A 17096-nucleotide genomic window follows, 5' to 3' on the forward strand; every position below is an offset into this window, starting at 1 on the left:
CTCTGTTCACCAGCCAAGATCCCATCTCGGCCAGGCCAATCCAGAAGCTTCACACTGCCAGCAAATTTCAGGGGCTGATGCTGCTCACCCTTGCTTCCTGTGCTGCCTTGCTGAGAAAGTCCTGCATGTCTGCCATGGAATTATGTACAAAAGCCCAGGTTCAACCCCCAGGTTCCCTAAATCTTGGAGAGCTGTTGCCAGTCAGTATAGGGAATACTGAGCTAGATGGACCTGTGGTCTGAGTCTGCTTCCTATAACCCTAACCACCAAACTGTCTCTGTTAGTGATGGTTGTTGTTTTAAGCTCCTAGGCAAACAGCACCCAGGGTTTAAAATGTGCATGTACACACACTTACTTTTTTTCTACTTTGGCAGTCCACCCTGAAGTGCAAACACTACTGGTTTTTCTTGTCTTTCAGAGCTGCTCTCGACTTTACTCTGGGAGCAGCAAATCAGCTTTCACGTCAGCACAATAGGTGCGAATGTGAAGTTTGCTCAGAAAATCCTAATGGTTATGTATCTCCAGCCCTCCATCAGGGCTAATTGTCTGGAAGTTCAGTGGAAATTCTCTCAAGACTAGAGATGGGGAAGAAATTGAGACAGGGAAAACTGAGAAAACCAGAACAGAAAGAGCCATCCATCCCTACTCAGGAGGACAGATACGGTTTTGCTGACTTTAACAAATGCTCCCAAGCAAGAAATGGGTGGGCCGGAGTAATATTGCAGGCAGAGACTTGGATAGAAGACCTGAGTTCAAATCTCTGCAGATGCCAGAGCATTGGTTGGGCCTGCATACCCAGGCAGCATCCTTCTCTCCACTTAGCCATACCCTTAACCATAGGGTCGTTGTGATGATAAAATACAATAGCCCTTTGAACCCCCTTGGAAAAAGTGTTGGATGTAAATGTAACATAAATGTGTGTGTTGTTTGCTTTTGCACTAAGAAGTGCAAGTTATTTAGTTGTGATTTCTGCATTGCAGGCAGTTAGATTAGGGACTTTCCACACTTCCACTTGCCCCATGCCTAGAAAGCAGAGGTCCAAGCAGTTTCCCCCTTGCCTCGCTCCTTTCCCAGGGAAAAACCTGCTCTTTAGTGCTTAATTGGAGCAAACATCAATCCGGCAGAAATCTGAATTGCCATTTGCTCCAATTGAGCTCTAAAGGGCAGTTTCCCCCAGGGGAAAGCAGTGAAACAAGAGGGAGTGTGAGTAAGCCCTAGTTAACCCTTTGGGTCCCTTCCAACTCTACAATTCTATGTTTCTGAGTGAAACTGAATGGTGTGTGTGGTTCCCTCTGCCCATTTTCTGCTCTGTAAATTTAGGAGAGTCAAGTGGTAAAGCTTTTCATGGCCGGCACCAGTTCAGGCTGCACGTGGTGGTGATGTTGAAATTTTGTATTATACTTCAAAGCAACTGGAACATTTAATGTATCCCTGTGGTCTAAAGCCCCAACTTGGCCACCAGTCAGGGATGAGGATGGAAGTTGCAGTTCCAACAAAACCTGGAAGGTCACAGGTTCTCAATCCTTGGTTCTACCTTTTCCTTCTCTTTTTTTCTGAAAGGCAGCTATGAGTTACAGAAAGATGGGAAAGGGAAGAGGGTGGGTTTTTTTGTTTTTGTTTGCAATGAATTTGCTGACTAGTTTGACCCCATTTCTGTAATTCTCTAAAACCCACAACAATTTGCACACACATAGAGCATGAAGATCTTTAGCAAGCAACACAAATGTTTTAGACACTAGCCCTGTACCCATTTCTCTGAGTGCAAGCCTCATTGAACTCAATGGTACTTATTTCTGAGTAGACATATATAGAATTACACCTATACAGTCAAATCTAGCAGTGCAGACTTGGCTGCTCAGCCCATCTCTATTTTTTGCATCTATCTAATCCTGTAATTATTTTACTCTCTCTGTGTTTGTGTGGTGTAGCAGTAGGTTCCTATCTCTGTTCCACTGTGTTTCCACCAGTGATTTGAGTTAAGTTTGCCAGCCATATGTTGTGAACTACAATTCCCATCTTCCTAGACCATTGGCCATGATGGCTGGAGCTGATGGGAGTTGAAGTCCAGTAACAACTGGAGAACAGCCAGGTTGAAGAAAGTTGGGCTAGACTGGGCGATTGCTGAGTGTCAGTCCCTTGGGGGCCATAAAGCTCATTGAGTGATCCTGAGCCAGGCACCATCTCTCAGCCTGAACTACCCAACAGGGCAGGCATTAAAGGGGAGAAACCCAGTGCATGTAACCCTCTTCACCTTGGAGGAAAGACGAGACACATACATATAGACATCATTTTATCTGTATGCCACTTTACCATAGCTAAAACCACGCTCAAGGAGGCTTTATAATATGCGGGGGGACAGGACATAATTACAAATGACAAAAGCAGACATACATACATACATACATACATACATACATAAATAGGTAAGGTAAAGGTACCCCTGCCCGTATGGGCCAGTCGTGTCCGACTCTAGGGTTGCGTGCTCATCTCGCTCAAGAGGCCGTGAACCGGCGCCGTCCGAAGACACTTCCGGGTCACGTGGCCAGCGTGACGAAGCTGCAGCTGGCGAGCCAGCACCAGCGCAGCACACGGAAATGCCGTTTACCTTCCCGCTGGTAAGCGGTCCTTATTTATCTACTTGCACCCAAGGGTGCTTTCGAACTGCTAGGTGTGCAGGAGCTGGGACCGAACGACGGGAGCTCACCCCGCCGCAGGGATTCGAACCACCGACCATACGATCAGCAAGTCCTAGGCACTGAGGTTTTACCCACAGTGTCACCCGCATCCCTAAACAAATAAATAAACCACATCAAAAAGTGCATGACCAAATTGCGTGATTTCCACTTAAATAATAGTAAGATCTAAAAACAGAGATACACAAAATTAACAACAACAGCAGCAGCAACAAAACCCAATACCCCAACAGAAGAGTCTATTATGTTTTTATATGTGTTGGAATTTGCTCTGAGTGGCCGGGGCAACTCAGCCAGATGGGTTGGGTATAAACAATAAAATTATTGTTATTAAATTATTACCAGACACAGCTTCTCTATTCAATCAGAGCCCTGCCCTCCGAGGCCAGGAGGGAAAAGGCCTGCAAGGCAGGGAGCAGGTCTTCCAGGTCTCACAGCCAAGAGGGGCTCAGCTGCAGTGTAATAATAGTTGGATCTCTCTAACTGTTAAGAGTTTCAGGTAGATACTTCTTTGCTCCTCTGTGTCTTTGGGGGCTGCCTTCTTGAGCTTGGAGCATCTCCAAATAATTGCTCTATTGCCCCCATGCTCCCTTCTGCTGTATTGGATCGCCAGTCCCAATCTCCCTGGTGTGCAAGGGCTGAGCAGGCATGAATGGAGGGGAATTGATTTTCTTATCTCTTTGGATCTCCCTCCAGCCCTTTCCCTCCACCTCTCTGCAGACCTTCGACCCCTCCTTGGCACCGCTTTACCTTCTCCACACGTCTCTTTGCAACTGTGTGGCTCCAAGGTGGCCTTAAACCCATTATGTATTCAGAGCCTTGACTTAAGAAGGCAGCCCCAGCCTCATTGCTTTATTAATGAGTTATCAAAAAGCTGTTTGAAGGCTAAAAGGCTCTGCAGGTTGGATTATTTTCCAGAAATCAAGTATCCCCTCCAAAAAAGAACCTTTAGCCTTGCTTTAAAAAACAAAAAAAGACTTGGAAGCATTCTTACTTGTGTAGGTGCCGGTGTGGGGAGGATGTGATCATAGGTTTTCATTCCCCATATTATTCAGCACCCTTTGCATATATATTTTTAATAAAAAGAAATCTAAGGCAGGGGTGACAATCCCTTGGCCTTCCAGATATTACTGGAATACAACTCCCATAATTCCTGACTGTTGGTCATGCTGGTGGGGGTTGATGGGTATCAGAGTCCAACAACACCTGAAGATCACATGCTTCTTGACCCTGGTTTAAGGCATTGGCTGACTTAATATACCCTCCTGCCCACCGGAAACTAATGAGTTGGGATGAGAAATGGGGCCCTGGTTAATTCAGGGGCTGTCAAAACTCTCTTAAAAACATCTGATTCATCCATTGAATGTGTTTAAAAATAACCTGTAGCTGAAGTAGGCTGGTATTTGAGATGAAATGAATTTGCTTCCCAAAAAATTCCTCCAACTTTTGATGTCTAATCTAGTATTCATCAGGTGTTTTCTGACTATTTCTGTATTAGTCCGAATATTCACCAAATATTAGATCTCTTTTTATTTTATTGCAGTATGGGTTAAACCACAGAGCCTTGGACTTGCTGATGAGAAGTTCGGCGATTCGGATCCCCGCAACGGGGTGAGCTCCCGTTGCTCGGTCCCTGCTCCTGCCAACCTAGCAGTTTGAAAGCACGTCAAAGTGCAAGTAGATAAATTTACCTTCCGCTCTGGCGGGAAGGTAAATGGCGTTTCCGTGCACTGCTCTGGTTCACCAGAAGCGGCTTAGTCATGCTGGCCACATGACCCGGAAGCTGTACGCCAGCTCCCTTGGCCAATAAAGCGAGATGAGTGCCGCAACCCCAGAGTTGGCCACGACTGGACCTAATGGTCAGGGGTCCCTTTACCTTTACCTTTAATATTTGACAGTAATGAAGGGCTGACAGTCAGTGGCTTTCAAGAGTCAATGGTATTCAATGACTGGCATGTGACCATTTTTAGTAGTAACAATTTAAGGCTTCAGAGATTTCATACTTGATAGGGTCACCATACTCAAGAGATGCCAATGAGTCTGACGCAGTTAAATGTCAGGGTTTTTCTGGCAAAATTAAACTAAAGTAGTTTCCAGTCCCTGGTGATCCCCTTCTCTTGGTCATTTATGATTGACACTTTGAGCATCACCAAAGCTCCGCCTCTGCATCTGCACAGCCGTATTCTGGGTTCTTTTCCATTCATGATGCTTGGTGTAAAGTTGGGAACCAGCTGTGCATATATTGGGAGAGCAGGGGAAATGTGGAGTGCTGCTGTATGTTTTATTTCCCTGACAACAGCTTTGCATTCGGAGTACACCTGAGCATTCATATGGAAATTAGAATGAATTTAAATACAATTACAAGAAGCATTGTGTCACAACAGGGCTGCATTCCGTGTAACAGCATGCTCAAAAGGCAGAAGTAAGAACGTCCGTAAACCTTCCTTCTGAATGCCTTTGGGAAATGGTTTACTCCATTTGCTAGGATATAAAGTGCTTTGTAAAAAAATGACAACTGAAAGTTCTTGGCGGAAGGCAGTGATTTTTCAGATGACGCTCCAGGGAGCCTGACGGTTCCTCAGAAATTTATCAAGGGTTCCTCAAGGAGAGGATCAGTAATGGCGGACCAACTTCCCTGGAAGACGGTTTATGTGCTGCTGCCAATCTCCCGTAGCAGCACACAGCATCTCTGGCAATATTCACAGCACACTCCCTGCTCACTCAGAACAGTGGCACTGCATTGGCCAATATTCCTTGTGAGCAGAGGGTGCCACCTCAAGCACTTCCCAGAATCCTCTGCAACCCACAGACATTCCATATCCACCACAAATTTTGGTCTCTGGCTCAAGATCTGGGGTGAGAAACCTTTTTTCATCCTGAGGACCACATGCACTTTTCCTGAGGGGTGCTTACCAGTGGTGGGCAGTGCCAGAGACAAAAGTAAGCACAGCAACAGATGAGGCTCTTTCCTTTATAGAGTAGGCTACATCCCAGTCATGCAACAGCCAGTATTTTCGATACATGTACATCTAGTAGTCGATGGCATGGTGGGGCGGAGACACTTACCTGATCTCCCAGACGTTGAGTTGCTGCTGATTAGCAGAAGGGAGGAGGGTGAGTCAGTGAGGAGGAGTGTGCAGTACCAACACACCAGCAGAAGCGCCTGGTTGGTGCACCAATGCATTTGCACTGCATCGGCCTCGTAGTGCCTTTCCTGGTAAACAGTCAGGTAAGCCCCTCTACCCCATCACACTGTCCAATTCAGTGTGGGAATGTTCAGGGTGTCAGGAGAGGATATATTGTTTATTAATATCCTTCCTAACTTGCGTTAACAATTTCCTTTACTTAGCAAAGTTACATCCCCCTTTTTACATGCACAGCAGATAGCTGGTTGCAGGCTCGTGTGAGCCTCTCACTATTATACAATTCAGTCTGTCTCAGATTGAATTGTATGTTCCTGGTAAGTTCCTTTGAATCCCTTTTAAAAGAATAAAGACGCCACAATCTTATTCAAAGTCAACAAAAGAAGTTTACTTACATCAGTTCACAGTTGGATCCCTGAAAGCAGATTTAATTACAAATATGTACATGTGGATCTACCCCATATGGGGGAATAATCCCAGTGCTTCTGCTAGCTGAGAGTTAACAGAGCAGTTCTAGCTAAAAGCTGCTCAAATGAAGAAGAAAGTCAAAAAGAAAGAGGAGGTGCTGCATGACTCGTCCTTTTGTTACCTGGACAGGTTAGGTCATGCCCACCTTCTATCACATACAAAAGGAAGGAGGCTTCAGCCAGGAGGGACAGGAAGTTTCAACTGGCTGGACCAAACTTTCCCTCTCATGTCTTTTCTAGCATTACAAGGAATGTTGTACTTGACTGCCTCTCATGGATCACATCCCACATTCAGCATCTTCTCTTCTTCCAAGCAGGCATCATGGCAGGGTCAAGGACAAATCCTCACCAGGCAAAAGTGCTCAAACAGGACTTGGAGCAGGACCAGTGAGGGTGACAGCCTGGACGAATGGGCATAGGACCACAAGAAGCTGTTCTCCACCAAGTCAGGCTATTGGTCCATCAAGCTCTCCAGGGTTTCAAGCAGGAGTCTTTCCCATCAGTACTTTGAGTCACCAAGAATCTGAGAACTTCTGCATGCTAAGCATGTGCTCTGCCCCGAAGCTATGGCCTTTTCCCAATGGCCTGTGGAGACCCCTGATGGCTCTAAGGCTGGATTCAGGACAGAGGCCCTTCACCCCTGTTCTAGATGTATTGATTCTTATTTCATTAGGAGAACTTGCTGGATCAGGCCAGCGGCCCACCTAGTCCAGCATCCTGTTCTCACAGTGGCCAACCAGATGCCTGTGGGAAACCCGTAAGCAGGATTTGAGGACACAAGCCACTCTCATTCTGTGGTTTCCTGCAGCTGGTATTCAGAAGTATTTACTGCCTCCAACTATGGAGACATAGCATAACCAACATGGCTAGCAGCCATTGATGAATTTGTCCTCTCCTCTTTTAAAGCCACCCAAGTTGGTGGCCATCGCTGCCTCCTGCGACAGCAAGTTGTTGTATCTGTGCTGTTGTGTCTTATTAATTGTGGGGAAGCACACAGCTCAGGGTAACAAGCCTGCCACAGCTCCATTGACCCCTGAGCTGAAGTCAAGGTGTTCGTTGAAAGACCCTCCAAGGATTAATTAGACTGCCTGACCAATAAAGGAGAAGTGATCCCCTTGCTCCTGTCCTTGAACCAAGATGCAGCCATTAATTTGTGTCTATAGAGAGAAATCAGGTTGAGGGGTGGACCAGGATATGACCACAGAAGAAAAATATCTCTCTCTACATGCTTAGCAGGAACAGGTGGCATAGCAGGGGAAATCTCTATCACAACCCTTAACATTTATAATTCCCTGTTGACACATATCTAAAATTCAAAGTCAATGCTTGAAGATGTGGAGCAAGGCAGGGCAAGATTGCAGCAGGCTCGGAATGTAAGATGTACGATTGCTATGTGAACGGTTACACAATGGCAGCCTGTGCTGCTATTTCACATCTGTTCCATTGCCAGCAGTGTGATGGTTTTTCTTCCAAAAGCACAAGTGTCACAGTCTCTTCCTAAGGGGCTTAGTTTAGGGAATCAGATCCTGGACAAATCCACCTTTCTTTGATGTGTTGCCAGGTCCCACAATGACCAATCCAGAGAGGATTGTGGTGGCAGGGATAATTTTGGAACCACATTGAGGGATGGTGAATTGGGCCTTCCACGCACACCATTTCATCTCCCCACCAGTCCAAAAGGTCTGGCTATGGTTCCTCTAATCCATAAGGGAACATGGACATGTTTGGAGACACTCTATGTTTCACAATTACTTCATTTCCCTTATTATTCAATGTTTTAAAAGCTGGCATCAGTCATTGAAAACCAAGTTGGGGGCCTGAGAACTAATAACCTTCTGCTCAAGTCCTGTTGATGGGACCATCTTCATAGCACTAGAACAAAATAAAAGCCCTGTTGGATCTGGCCACAAAGCCCTTTTGGCTGCTGACAGCTTACTCGAGATGCCCCAAGAAGAACATGAAGAAAAGAGTCCTTTCTTCTTGTTTTCTCCCTAGCAATCAGTATTTAGAGGTAGACTGCCTCGGATCATGGAAGTTCTATTGACTTCTCATCATGACTGATAGTCATTAATAGACCTATGCTCCCTGACTCTCTCTCCCTAATTCAAGGATGGGGAGCCTGGCTCTCTGGATGTTGCTGGGCTCCAACTCCCAGCATCCCTGGCTGTCCTAGGAGTCAGAATCCAACAACATCTGGAAGGGCCTCAGGTACCCCAGCCCTGCTCTGACTTTGCCTCCATCCCCCTGAAGGCCATCTAAGCTAGGCAAGGGAGGTCCGCTCTGCTCCCACACTGCTTATTTCTCATGCTTGCATGCACATTTTTCAACGTGGCTGCCTCCTTGACAGCAGCTCATTTGTCTCAGTGTCAGGAACTACCTTTCAGGCTCTAAATTTAGAAGGAGAGGTGCTTCTGTTTCTGTGGGGCTCCTGTGTGCAGGATACACCCTCTTTCACGCTCCCCGGGCTATTTCTGCTCGCCACTGCCTAGTAGCAACATAGCAGGTGCAGGCTGAGTGTGACAGTTTGTTGGGGAGCCGAGGGCTCCGCAGAGACAGTGGACTGCCAGAGCCTCTGGTTCAACCCTGCTTTGGGGGTTATTTTGACTGGGTGGGTTGAGTGGTGAGGAAAGAAAGCAGTGTGGTGCAGTGCTTTCAATGTTGGACTAAGACTTGGGAGTTCACACACGGGTGGAGGGAAGTACTGGGTTGTGGGGGAGGGAGGTGAAGGGATTAATTGAAATTGTTAAAGATTGGTATAGGATTTAAGAGATTTAAATTTTTAGATTCTATAAGGAAAGTAGAAAGCAGCAAGAAATGTCAAGTAAAAGTATCGGAGAGGAGATCAGTGCAACTGAAAACATGAGACTTATGGTTTTGTTACATATGATTTTATTTTGGAGTTGTCTGCTTATTTTGGAGTTGTTTGCTGTAAAGAATGTATATTATGTGAATAAAATAATAAAGGATTTGGAAAAAAATAAAAAAATAAGACTTGGGAGTTCAAATCCCTGCTCAGCCATGAAGTTCACTGCGTAACCTTGGGCCATTCACAGTCTCTCAAGTCTAGTCTGGCTCTCATGGGGTTGTTGTGAGTATAAAATGGGTTGAAGAGAACCGTGCTCTTTGAGCTCTTCGGATGAAAGGTGGGGTATAAAGGCAATAAAACAAATAAAACAATAAATACAGAGCTGGAGCCCTTCAGGTCTGGACACAATACCGGATTCGATTTGTAGCAGACCTACTGGAGTGGCTTGTAAGGCCAACTGAGGCAGAGGCTGGCCTAACCTGTGTGATATCCCAAGCACAGTGTGGCCCAAAGATGTGTATGTGTATGCATAGATGCAAATGTAGACACCATAGAATTGTGGAGCTACAAGGGACTACGAGGGTCATCTAGTCCATCCCCTGCAATGCAGGAATCTTTTTGCCCTATCTTGGACTCAAACTCACGATCCTCAGTTTAAGAGTCACACGCTCTACTGGCTGAGCTAAAAGGGGCTGCGTGTTGGTGTCTGGGTGTGTTAAGCTGAGCCAGGCTTTCTAGTCGGGCCAATAATCTGTTTGGCAAATGAATCATTCTGGTTTGAGATATGGGTTCAGGATTCCATAGGCCTGGCTCTCCTTGCAACTCTCCCTGCTTCTTTTGGGCATAGGAGTTGCCCTCTCTGCCTCCCTAGACTCTGCTGCCCCTGCCACCACCATTCCATGCCCAATGCTCTGGCTCAATCACACCACATAAGTCCCATAATTTCAAGTGATAATTTTTGCATGCATGCATCTTCCATTACAGTTAAAAGGTGAGAAGCCTGTATTGTGTCTTGGCGAAATGTATCCAATTCATCTCTTCCACATTGGAATTAATTCTTTTTTCTTTCCCCCCTTCCCCTCCCTTCCAGAATTTCCTATAATTTTGCAGTTCCCACAATTTGCAGTTGCAGACCCTGCAGATTTCACCTTTTATCTTTCTTGGGGTGAAGAGGCAACTCTAGCCTGGCTCTCATTTTGTGTCTGCACAGGGGGCAGCATGAGTTGTGGCCCTAGATGATGGAATTGCTGAACTTGAGCCCCATGCCCTCTTCGGAGGAGCAAGGCAAGTGAGAGGTGACATGGGAGAAGTACATGGCTTGGAGAAAGAAAAGTTTCAGGACAAATTAAAGTTCTTTTTTATTCAGAACATAGTTGAACTATGGAACTCTCTCCCACAGGAGGCAGTGAAGGCTACCAACTTTTAGACAAATTCATGGAGAAGTAGGCTATCAACAGATACTAGCCATGATTGCTACCTTCTGCATCCATGGCTGAAGACAGGAATGCTTCTGAAAACTTGTTTGCTTGAAACCATTGGAGGAGAGCACTCTTGTGCTTGGGTCCTATTTGTGGGCTTCCCATAGTCGTCTGGTTGGCCACTGTGAGAACTGGATGCTGGACTAGATGGTTTGACCTGATCCAACAAGCTATTCTTTTGTTCTTTAGCTGATGGACATTGCACACGGACTCTCAGGGCAGAAAAATCAGAGGAGCTGGGTACCCAGACATTTAAAGCAACTCTGGTGCTTCCTCCTGAAAAATGATTTTATGCTGGTGCCCTGGCACTGGAATTGCTTCTTTCAACAGCCATTCTGCTGTTGGGAATTCTGCTGGGTTTCCATTCCCTCCCTGGATTGGGAAACCTCTCAGCTTCCCGACTCCACATCCTGCAGGGTTTATGAGGCTGAGGTCTGGCTCTTTATGACTCTATAAACAGCACTTACCCGTGGCCAGCTTGTTCGCACTTAACGGCTTGGTAGATTAAAACGAAAATGCGGCAAGGGGGTGGGGTGGGGTATGGGGGGGGGAGAGAAGAGAATTCTAGAGGGTGGGTGTAAATGGGTTGTTCCTTTGTACAGAAGAGACGACACTCCCCAAACCATTTGGTGGAGTGGAGTCGTGAGAAACGATGTTATGGTCTCTGCAGTTTGGCTAACTGGTGTTTAGAAGCCTAGGCTTGCATGCTTTTCAGATCACACTGACCTCCTTCATGCTTCAGTTTTGATGCTGGAGCAGTGGCAAGGAAGGAGGTGATTGCTGTGATACCCATCTGGGCAGGTAGCAAAGTAGTACTTCCTTTAACCACAAAGAAGGAAACTCTAGCAAGGAATTGGGTTGATCCACAGCTAGAAGAAAATATCATGTGGGATTGTACCTCCTGGGATTGTACCTCTTGAAGATGGAGGTGGATGTGGAGCATTTCATGTGTGTCATTCTCCCTCTCCCCCAGTCAAACATTCCCTAAAGGAAATCAGGGAGAAAGAAGCTAGCCTCATGTTGTTTTTGCCTTCTTAGTTTTCTGAGCACCCCTCACCCCTTCCGTGGAGAGTATGCAGTCATGCTGTCTCTCACTTGCTTTCTGAAGTGGCACAGTCCTCAGAAGGGCAGTACCACATAACATATCATTATCTGATAATATTAGGGTTGTCATATATCTGGAATTTTCTGGACATAGCCGATATTCAGCCCCCTTAAGCAGCTCAGCAACTTCTGTGTCCGGAATTTTCACTTTTTCAAATATGGCAAACCTATGATAGCTCAACAATTAGTCATAGGCAGGCACCCCAATTCAAAGCATCCAGGGACAAATTCCTTGCTGTCTCTGCAAAAGTCATATTTCCTGACCAGAAAGAGGCAAGCTGAGACAAGAGGCTTGTACAGAGAAACAACAGGCAGCCATCTCAGAGGGTGGGGTGCATTTACCGTTTTTGCAGTGTAAAAATACATGGGGGGGGGTGAGTGTGAAATGTGGTTCCAATAGACATTTGTGTGTGTGTTTGGGGGATGGGGCTTGAAGGAGGCAGACGTTTGGTTTCTGTTACTCAGCTGTGAGCAAAATGCACTTTGCACATGCTTAGAGGTTTTTTCATCAATAATAATGATGAACTAAAGATGCTGTTATTTTAGGCCCAGCAAGACTTTACACAGTGTCAGCTTGGAGGGAGACAGAGTTGGATATCTGAATATGGCAGGGATGGAGGGGGGGACGGACCCTGCTCTTGCTGGCACATTCAGGTCTTTCTACCTGCTCCTTGCATTCCTGGAGGGATGGGGAGAATTCATTTTGTTCACATTTAATGCAATTATGCCTTATTTGCACTTCCCAAGCCAAAACACAAAGCAAAACACCACTGCCCTTCAAAATGCACACCCCTCAAACAAACAGAAAAAGTGCCAATAGCCACAGTGCCCCTATGTGTTGCTTTAATGGGGCTGTTTTATCACACATTTTAATAATGATCAGTTTTATAGTAATATCTTAATGGGTATATTCTATTGTTTTAAATATGCTGTGTTTTCAATTCTTCTGTATTTTAACAACGTTGTGCGATCAGTATTTATGTCTTGTTAAACTGCTTAGAAACCATCTGGGTATTAAGTGGCCTAGGAATCAATTAATAATAATTATAAGTATTGTGCAATAGTTGTGTACAAAAATATGTATGCGGGAAGGAATGCATGCAAAGGATGTCCACATTTTTGTGCAGAATTTTAAAAATGAAAATTGCATACAGATGGACATATTGGGCGACCTGAACCTAAGCTTGATAAAATGGCAAGCCAAGAAGAACCAAAATTGACAATTCTGTCCATTGTTACATTTCAGACAGCGAGGCTCCAGCTTGCCCCAAAGCCACAGCCTTTCCTCAGATTTGGGATTTCCCCCCTCTAAGGACAGCCTGCCAGTTGCTGTGGCTCCAGGGTTAGCAGAAAGCACAGCCCACCCCTGACCATTATTTTTCACCTCTAGCCCCCTTTTGCACCTTCAGCTTCCTGTGTTTCAGGGCTGGGTTGCAGGCATTGGGATGGGAGATAAATTCCATTCACTGCGATTTTATGGGCAACCCTGTCTAATTCAAATTCTCTGAAACATAGCAACCCTTCAAAATTCATCTTTTTTTTGAATTTTGCAATGTGGTTCTCCAGTCACTTAATGTGTATGAAATTGCATATACAAGCGTGCAATAAAATGCATGTGAAAATAACATACAACAAATGCATTATATAAGTGAAATTTCATTTTCAAAAATGTGTATATAAGGCCAAACTACATAGAAGGGCATGTATACAGTGGTACCTCGGGTTAAGTACTTAATTCGTTCCGGAGATCCGTTCTTAAGCTGAAACTGTTCTTAACCTGAAGCACCACTTTAGCTAATTTGGCCTCCTGCTGCCGCCGCACCGCCGGAGCACGATTTCTGTTCTCATCCTGAAGCAAAGTTCTTAACTCGAGGTTAGCGGAGTCTGTAACCTGAAGCGTATGTAACCCAAGGTACCACTGTATTAGGAGAAATCGGCAGCAAAATGCTGCCAAATTTTCATAAGAGCATTAAAAAAGACAATCTGCAAACTGGTATGAAAATGTGGAGAAATGAACTGGAAAATTGCTAAGTGGAAGAAACCAAAATTGTCAGATTTGAACAATTGCAACTTTGAAAATAGATTCCAGAGTTAAGACTCTTCCCCCAGTTAAACTCTTCTTCTTTTTCTTCTTTTAAGGGCAAATGTCATAGGATGAACCCTGCTGGACCACTCTTACTGTCTGTGATATCGTGTCTCCTGTGGCTGTCCCGGGGCTTTGACCCAGCTCCCAGCGCCTGCTCCGCCTTGGCCTCCGGGGTTCTCTACGGCTCCTTCTCACTGAAGGACCTCTTCCCCACCGTTTCCACTGGCTGCTCGTGGACCCTGGAGAACCCCGACCCCACCAAGTACTCCTTGTACCTCAGGTTCAACCGGGAGGAGCAGGTCTGCACCCACTACTCGCCCATGGTGCTGCCACTGGACCATTACCTCTCCAACGACACCTGCAGCCAGCCAGAGGTGACAGCCTCAACCCGGGAGGAAGAGGAGGAAGACGGAGGGGAGGTCAGGTTGGAGCTGTGCCAGGGAGGGGGCCCCTTCACCTTTTTCCACTTCGACAAGAACTTTGTGCAGCTGTGCCTGGCGGAGGAGCCCGAAGCGGCCACCCGGCTCCTGCCCCCCGAGGCCGTGGAGTTCCGCTTCGTGGAAGTCCTCCTGATCAACAACAACAACTCCAGCCAGTTCACCTGCAGCATCTTGTGCCGCTGGCTCGAAGAGTGCCTTCGCCTGGGCACCAGCCAATCCTGTGGCCTCTCACAAACCGGCTGCACCTGCCAGACCCCCCAGACCCTCCCGGCTCCTCCCCAATCCAACCAGACGCTCTCCAATGCTCTGACACCGCCTGTGACAAGCAGCAGCAGCAGCAGCAGCAGTGATTGCTGCGTGACCGAATTGCATTCTGGGAATGCGAATGATGTATACTCTCCGGAGATTAAATACGGTGAGTGTGGATGCATGGTAGGGGGTTCAGGCATTGTGGAAACGGGTCCTGTGGTAAACATCATAGAAAGGGTCACTTGTGGAAGTCTCTGCCCTTTGTATGTTCAGAGTGCTTCAAATAATTTTGAATCGCTCACTGGTTCTACTAATGACTGGTGTCAGAGATGAGCTGAAATGGGATTGCGACATCTTTTGCAAAATAATTTACCCCTTGCAAAGGGTTTGGTGATAATGCTATTTCTTTAAAAATATTTTCTTAAATAATACTTGAGCAAAATATAACAATATTTGACCAGTCAACCATTCAAGTCTTTTTTTATTATACCATGCCATGTGATGCATTGTGTAAAAGGAAGTGTGGACACTGAAGTATGGAGACTACGGAAGGGCTGACAGACATGCACAGCACATTTTGTTGGGCTGCACATCCAGGGAATATTTTTTAAAATTTATTTCAAGAAAGGACAAGATAAAAAAATGGTAAAGGTAAGAAGGCAAAAGCTTAACAAAACAACCACAACACAAGAGGTCAAAAAGCCAAAACAATATATTTTTCCTCCAGAGAAAATGACCAGTGCCAAGCTGACCAGAGGCAGGGCAGTTCTGGAGGGTCAGGGCCTTGCTTGTGCACCGCAAAAGCAGCTCCACATCCCCATCGATCTCTCTCCACAAAAGGTGATGAGTGGACCTCACATGGAGACTGCCATGAGACAGATACAGGCAGAGGAAAAACACTGGAATGGATCTGCAGCTTCTGCCTGTGTCCATTTCCGGAAGAGGTGGTGGGGTGATTGGCTCCAGAAACAGCAGCCCCTCCTCTTCCCTTACTGCTGCTACTTCTAGAGCCAATCACCCCACCACCTCTTCCGGAAATGGACACAGGCAGAAGCTGCAGATCCATTCCAGATCCATTCCAGCCTTTTTATTCTGCCCGCATCTCTCTGGCTGCTTCCCTCCCCCTGCTGCCGCCTTTTGCCTTCCTCTCTCACTGGCCACTTCTTCCCTGGTCCATACCCTCTTCTTGCCACAATCCACAGTTTTTAGAACAGGATGTGCCAGGGCACACCCAGCAAACCCTGTGTACACACCTATGGAAGGGCTATACATTTGACCTGTTACTTGTGTAAAGATCCTGTATTTCTGTGTTGTGTGAATGGGAGAAGGACAAGCAGGGAGCTCCTGTGCCAAAGAAGCAAATACTGCTTGAATCCCTCTTCTGAAGGAGCTGAAGGGTGTTTTCTTGACAGCTCCGTGAGTATTGGAGGCTGGGTCTGTAGGTACCTCTGGCCCCACCCACCACTAGCATGTGCCCCCTCCCCCAGAAAGTTTCTCACAATGGCGTGTGGCCCTCAGACTGGAAAAACTTCCCCACCTCTGCTTCAGTGCCATTAGTTAACCATGTCCTGTGTCAGAATGAAGTATCTCATTTGTGTGTGTTACGGATGTGTTTTGTGGTCCTGAATTAACACGTTATGAGAGAAGGAGGGCAACATCTCTCCCTAGCGCTCATACCTTCCGAGCTGGAAGGTGCCGCTTCTTAAGCGAGTCTTTTGCCCCAGCTGAGCCGCTCTTGCTTCTCCCCCGCTGACCTTCCACTCCCTGAGCTGGTGAGGAGGCAGAAGTATGTGAGGAGGCCCTGTTGTCACTCTGCCTTGGCAGAGACATAGAAAACAATTTACAGGGAAAATGACCCCTTTTCCCGTGGCAAATTACCCATGACTATGATGGCCCAGGTGCCTGTTATTCCAAGCCGGAATATAAAGGAGCTGCAATTCAGCCCGAGCAGACTATTAACCAGGCTGAATGAGGCCATTTGCTTGTTAGACGGTAGCGCAAGCTGAAAGTGGAATGAAACCTTTTCTCTCTGGTCCAGCGGACGACCGCCTGTGAAGTGATTCCCTTGGGAAAAGGTTGTTCCTCCCGCTCCACTCCCCACCCCGCCTGATCTGGAGCCCTCTCTTGCACACTGACCTAAGTGTGCCAGCCCCCTTAAGGTGGGGTCTCTCAAGTGACTTCCCTTCCTTTCTGGGAGGGAATTTGATCTTTGCAGATTCTAATACAAACCAATATGATCCTTATCTCCTGGACTAAACTGACAATCAGAACTTAGCTGCCCACTGGTTTTTCGCTCTTCCTAAATGCTTCAACACAGTCCCTGACTCATAAAACATACCAAAATACATTTTGTTTTGAGAGACGGGGGCATTATTTGTTTTAAACTGCTTCTAATTACTGTATTTTTAAATTGTTGTGACGTGCCCTGGGACCTTTGAGTGAAGAATCCCATGAAGAGATAACTGGTAGTCATTTTTGCCTTGAAGAAAGTGGCTCCTCCTCCTCTTCTTCCTTGACACGCCTTCCTTTACATGGTGGTGCATCTGGTACAGAGTGTCATCCCCAGGGAAGCTTGCTGGACCCCATAAGCACCTACTTTTTATCCCTACTCTTTGATTGCATAAACTGGT

At 46.3% G+C, this 17096-nt stretch overlaps 1 protein-coding gene across 3 annotated transcripts in view; it reads left to right on the forward strand.

Annotated features, from left to right (window-relative positions):
- ADGRB2 (adhesion G protein-coupled receptor B2) overlaps nt 1–17096 on the forward strand; it is a 157784-nt gene that overhangs the window by 31663 nt on the left and 109025 nt on the right. For all 3 annotated transcript variants that reach the window (XM_083453080.1, XM_083453081.1, XM_083453079.1), the window contains exon 2: nt 13831–14632. In XM_083453080.1, the coding sequence (XP_083309206.1) occupies nt 13846–14632 (787 nt within the window). In that variant the 5' untranslated portion in view covers nt 13831–13845. The remainder of the gene's footprint in view (nt 1–13830; nt 14633–17096) is intronic.

This window comes from Podarcis tiliguerta (genome assembly GCF_965153285.1).
Source record: "Podarcis tiliguerta genome assembly, chromosome: 8".
NCBI lineage: Eukaryota > Metazoa > Chordata > Lepidosauria > Squamata > Lacertidae > Podarcis > Podarcis tiliguerta.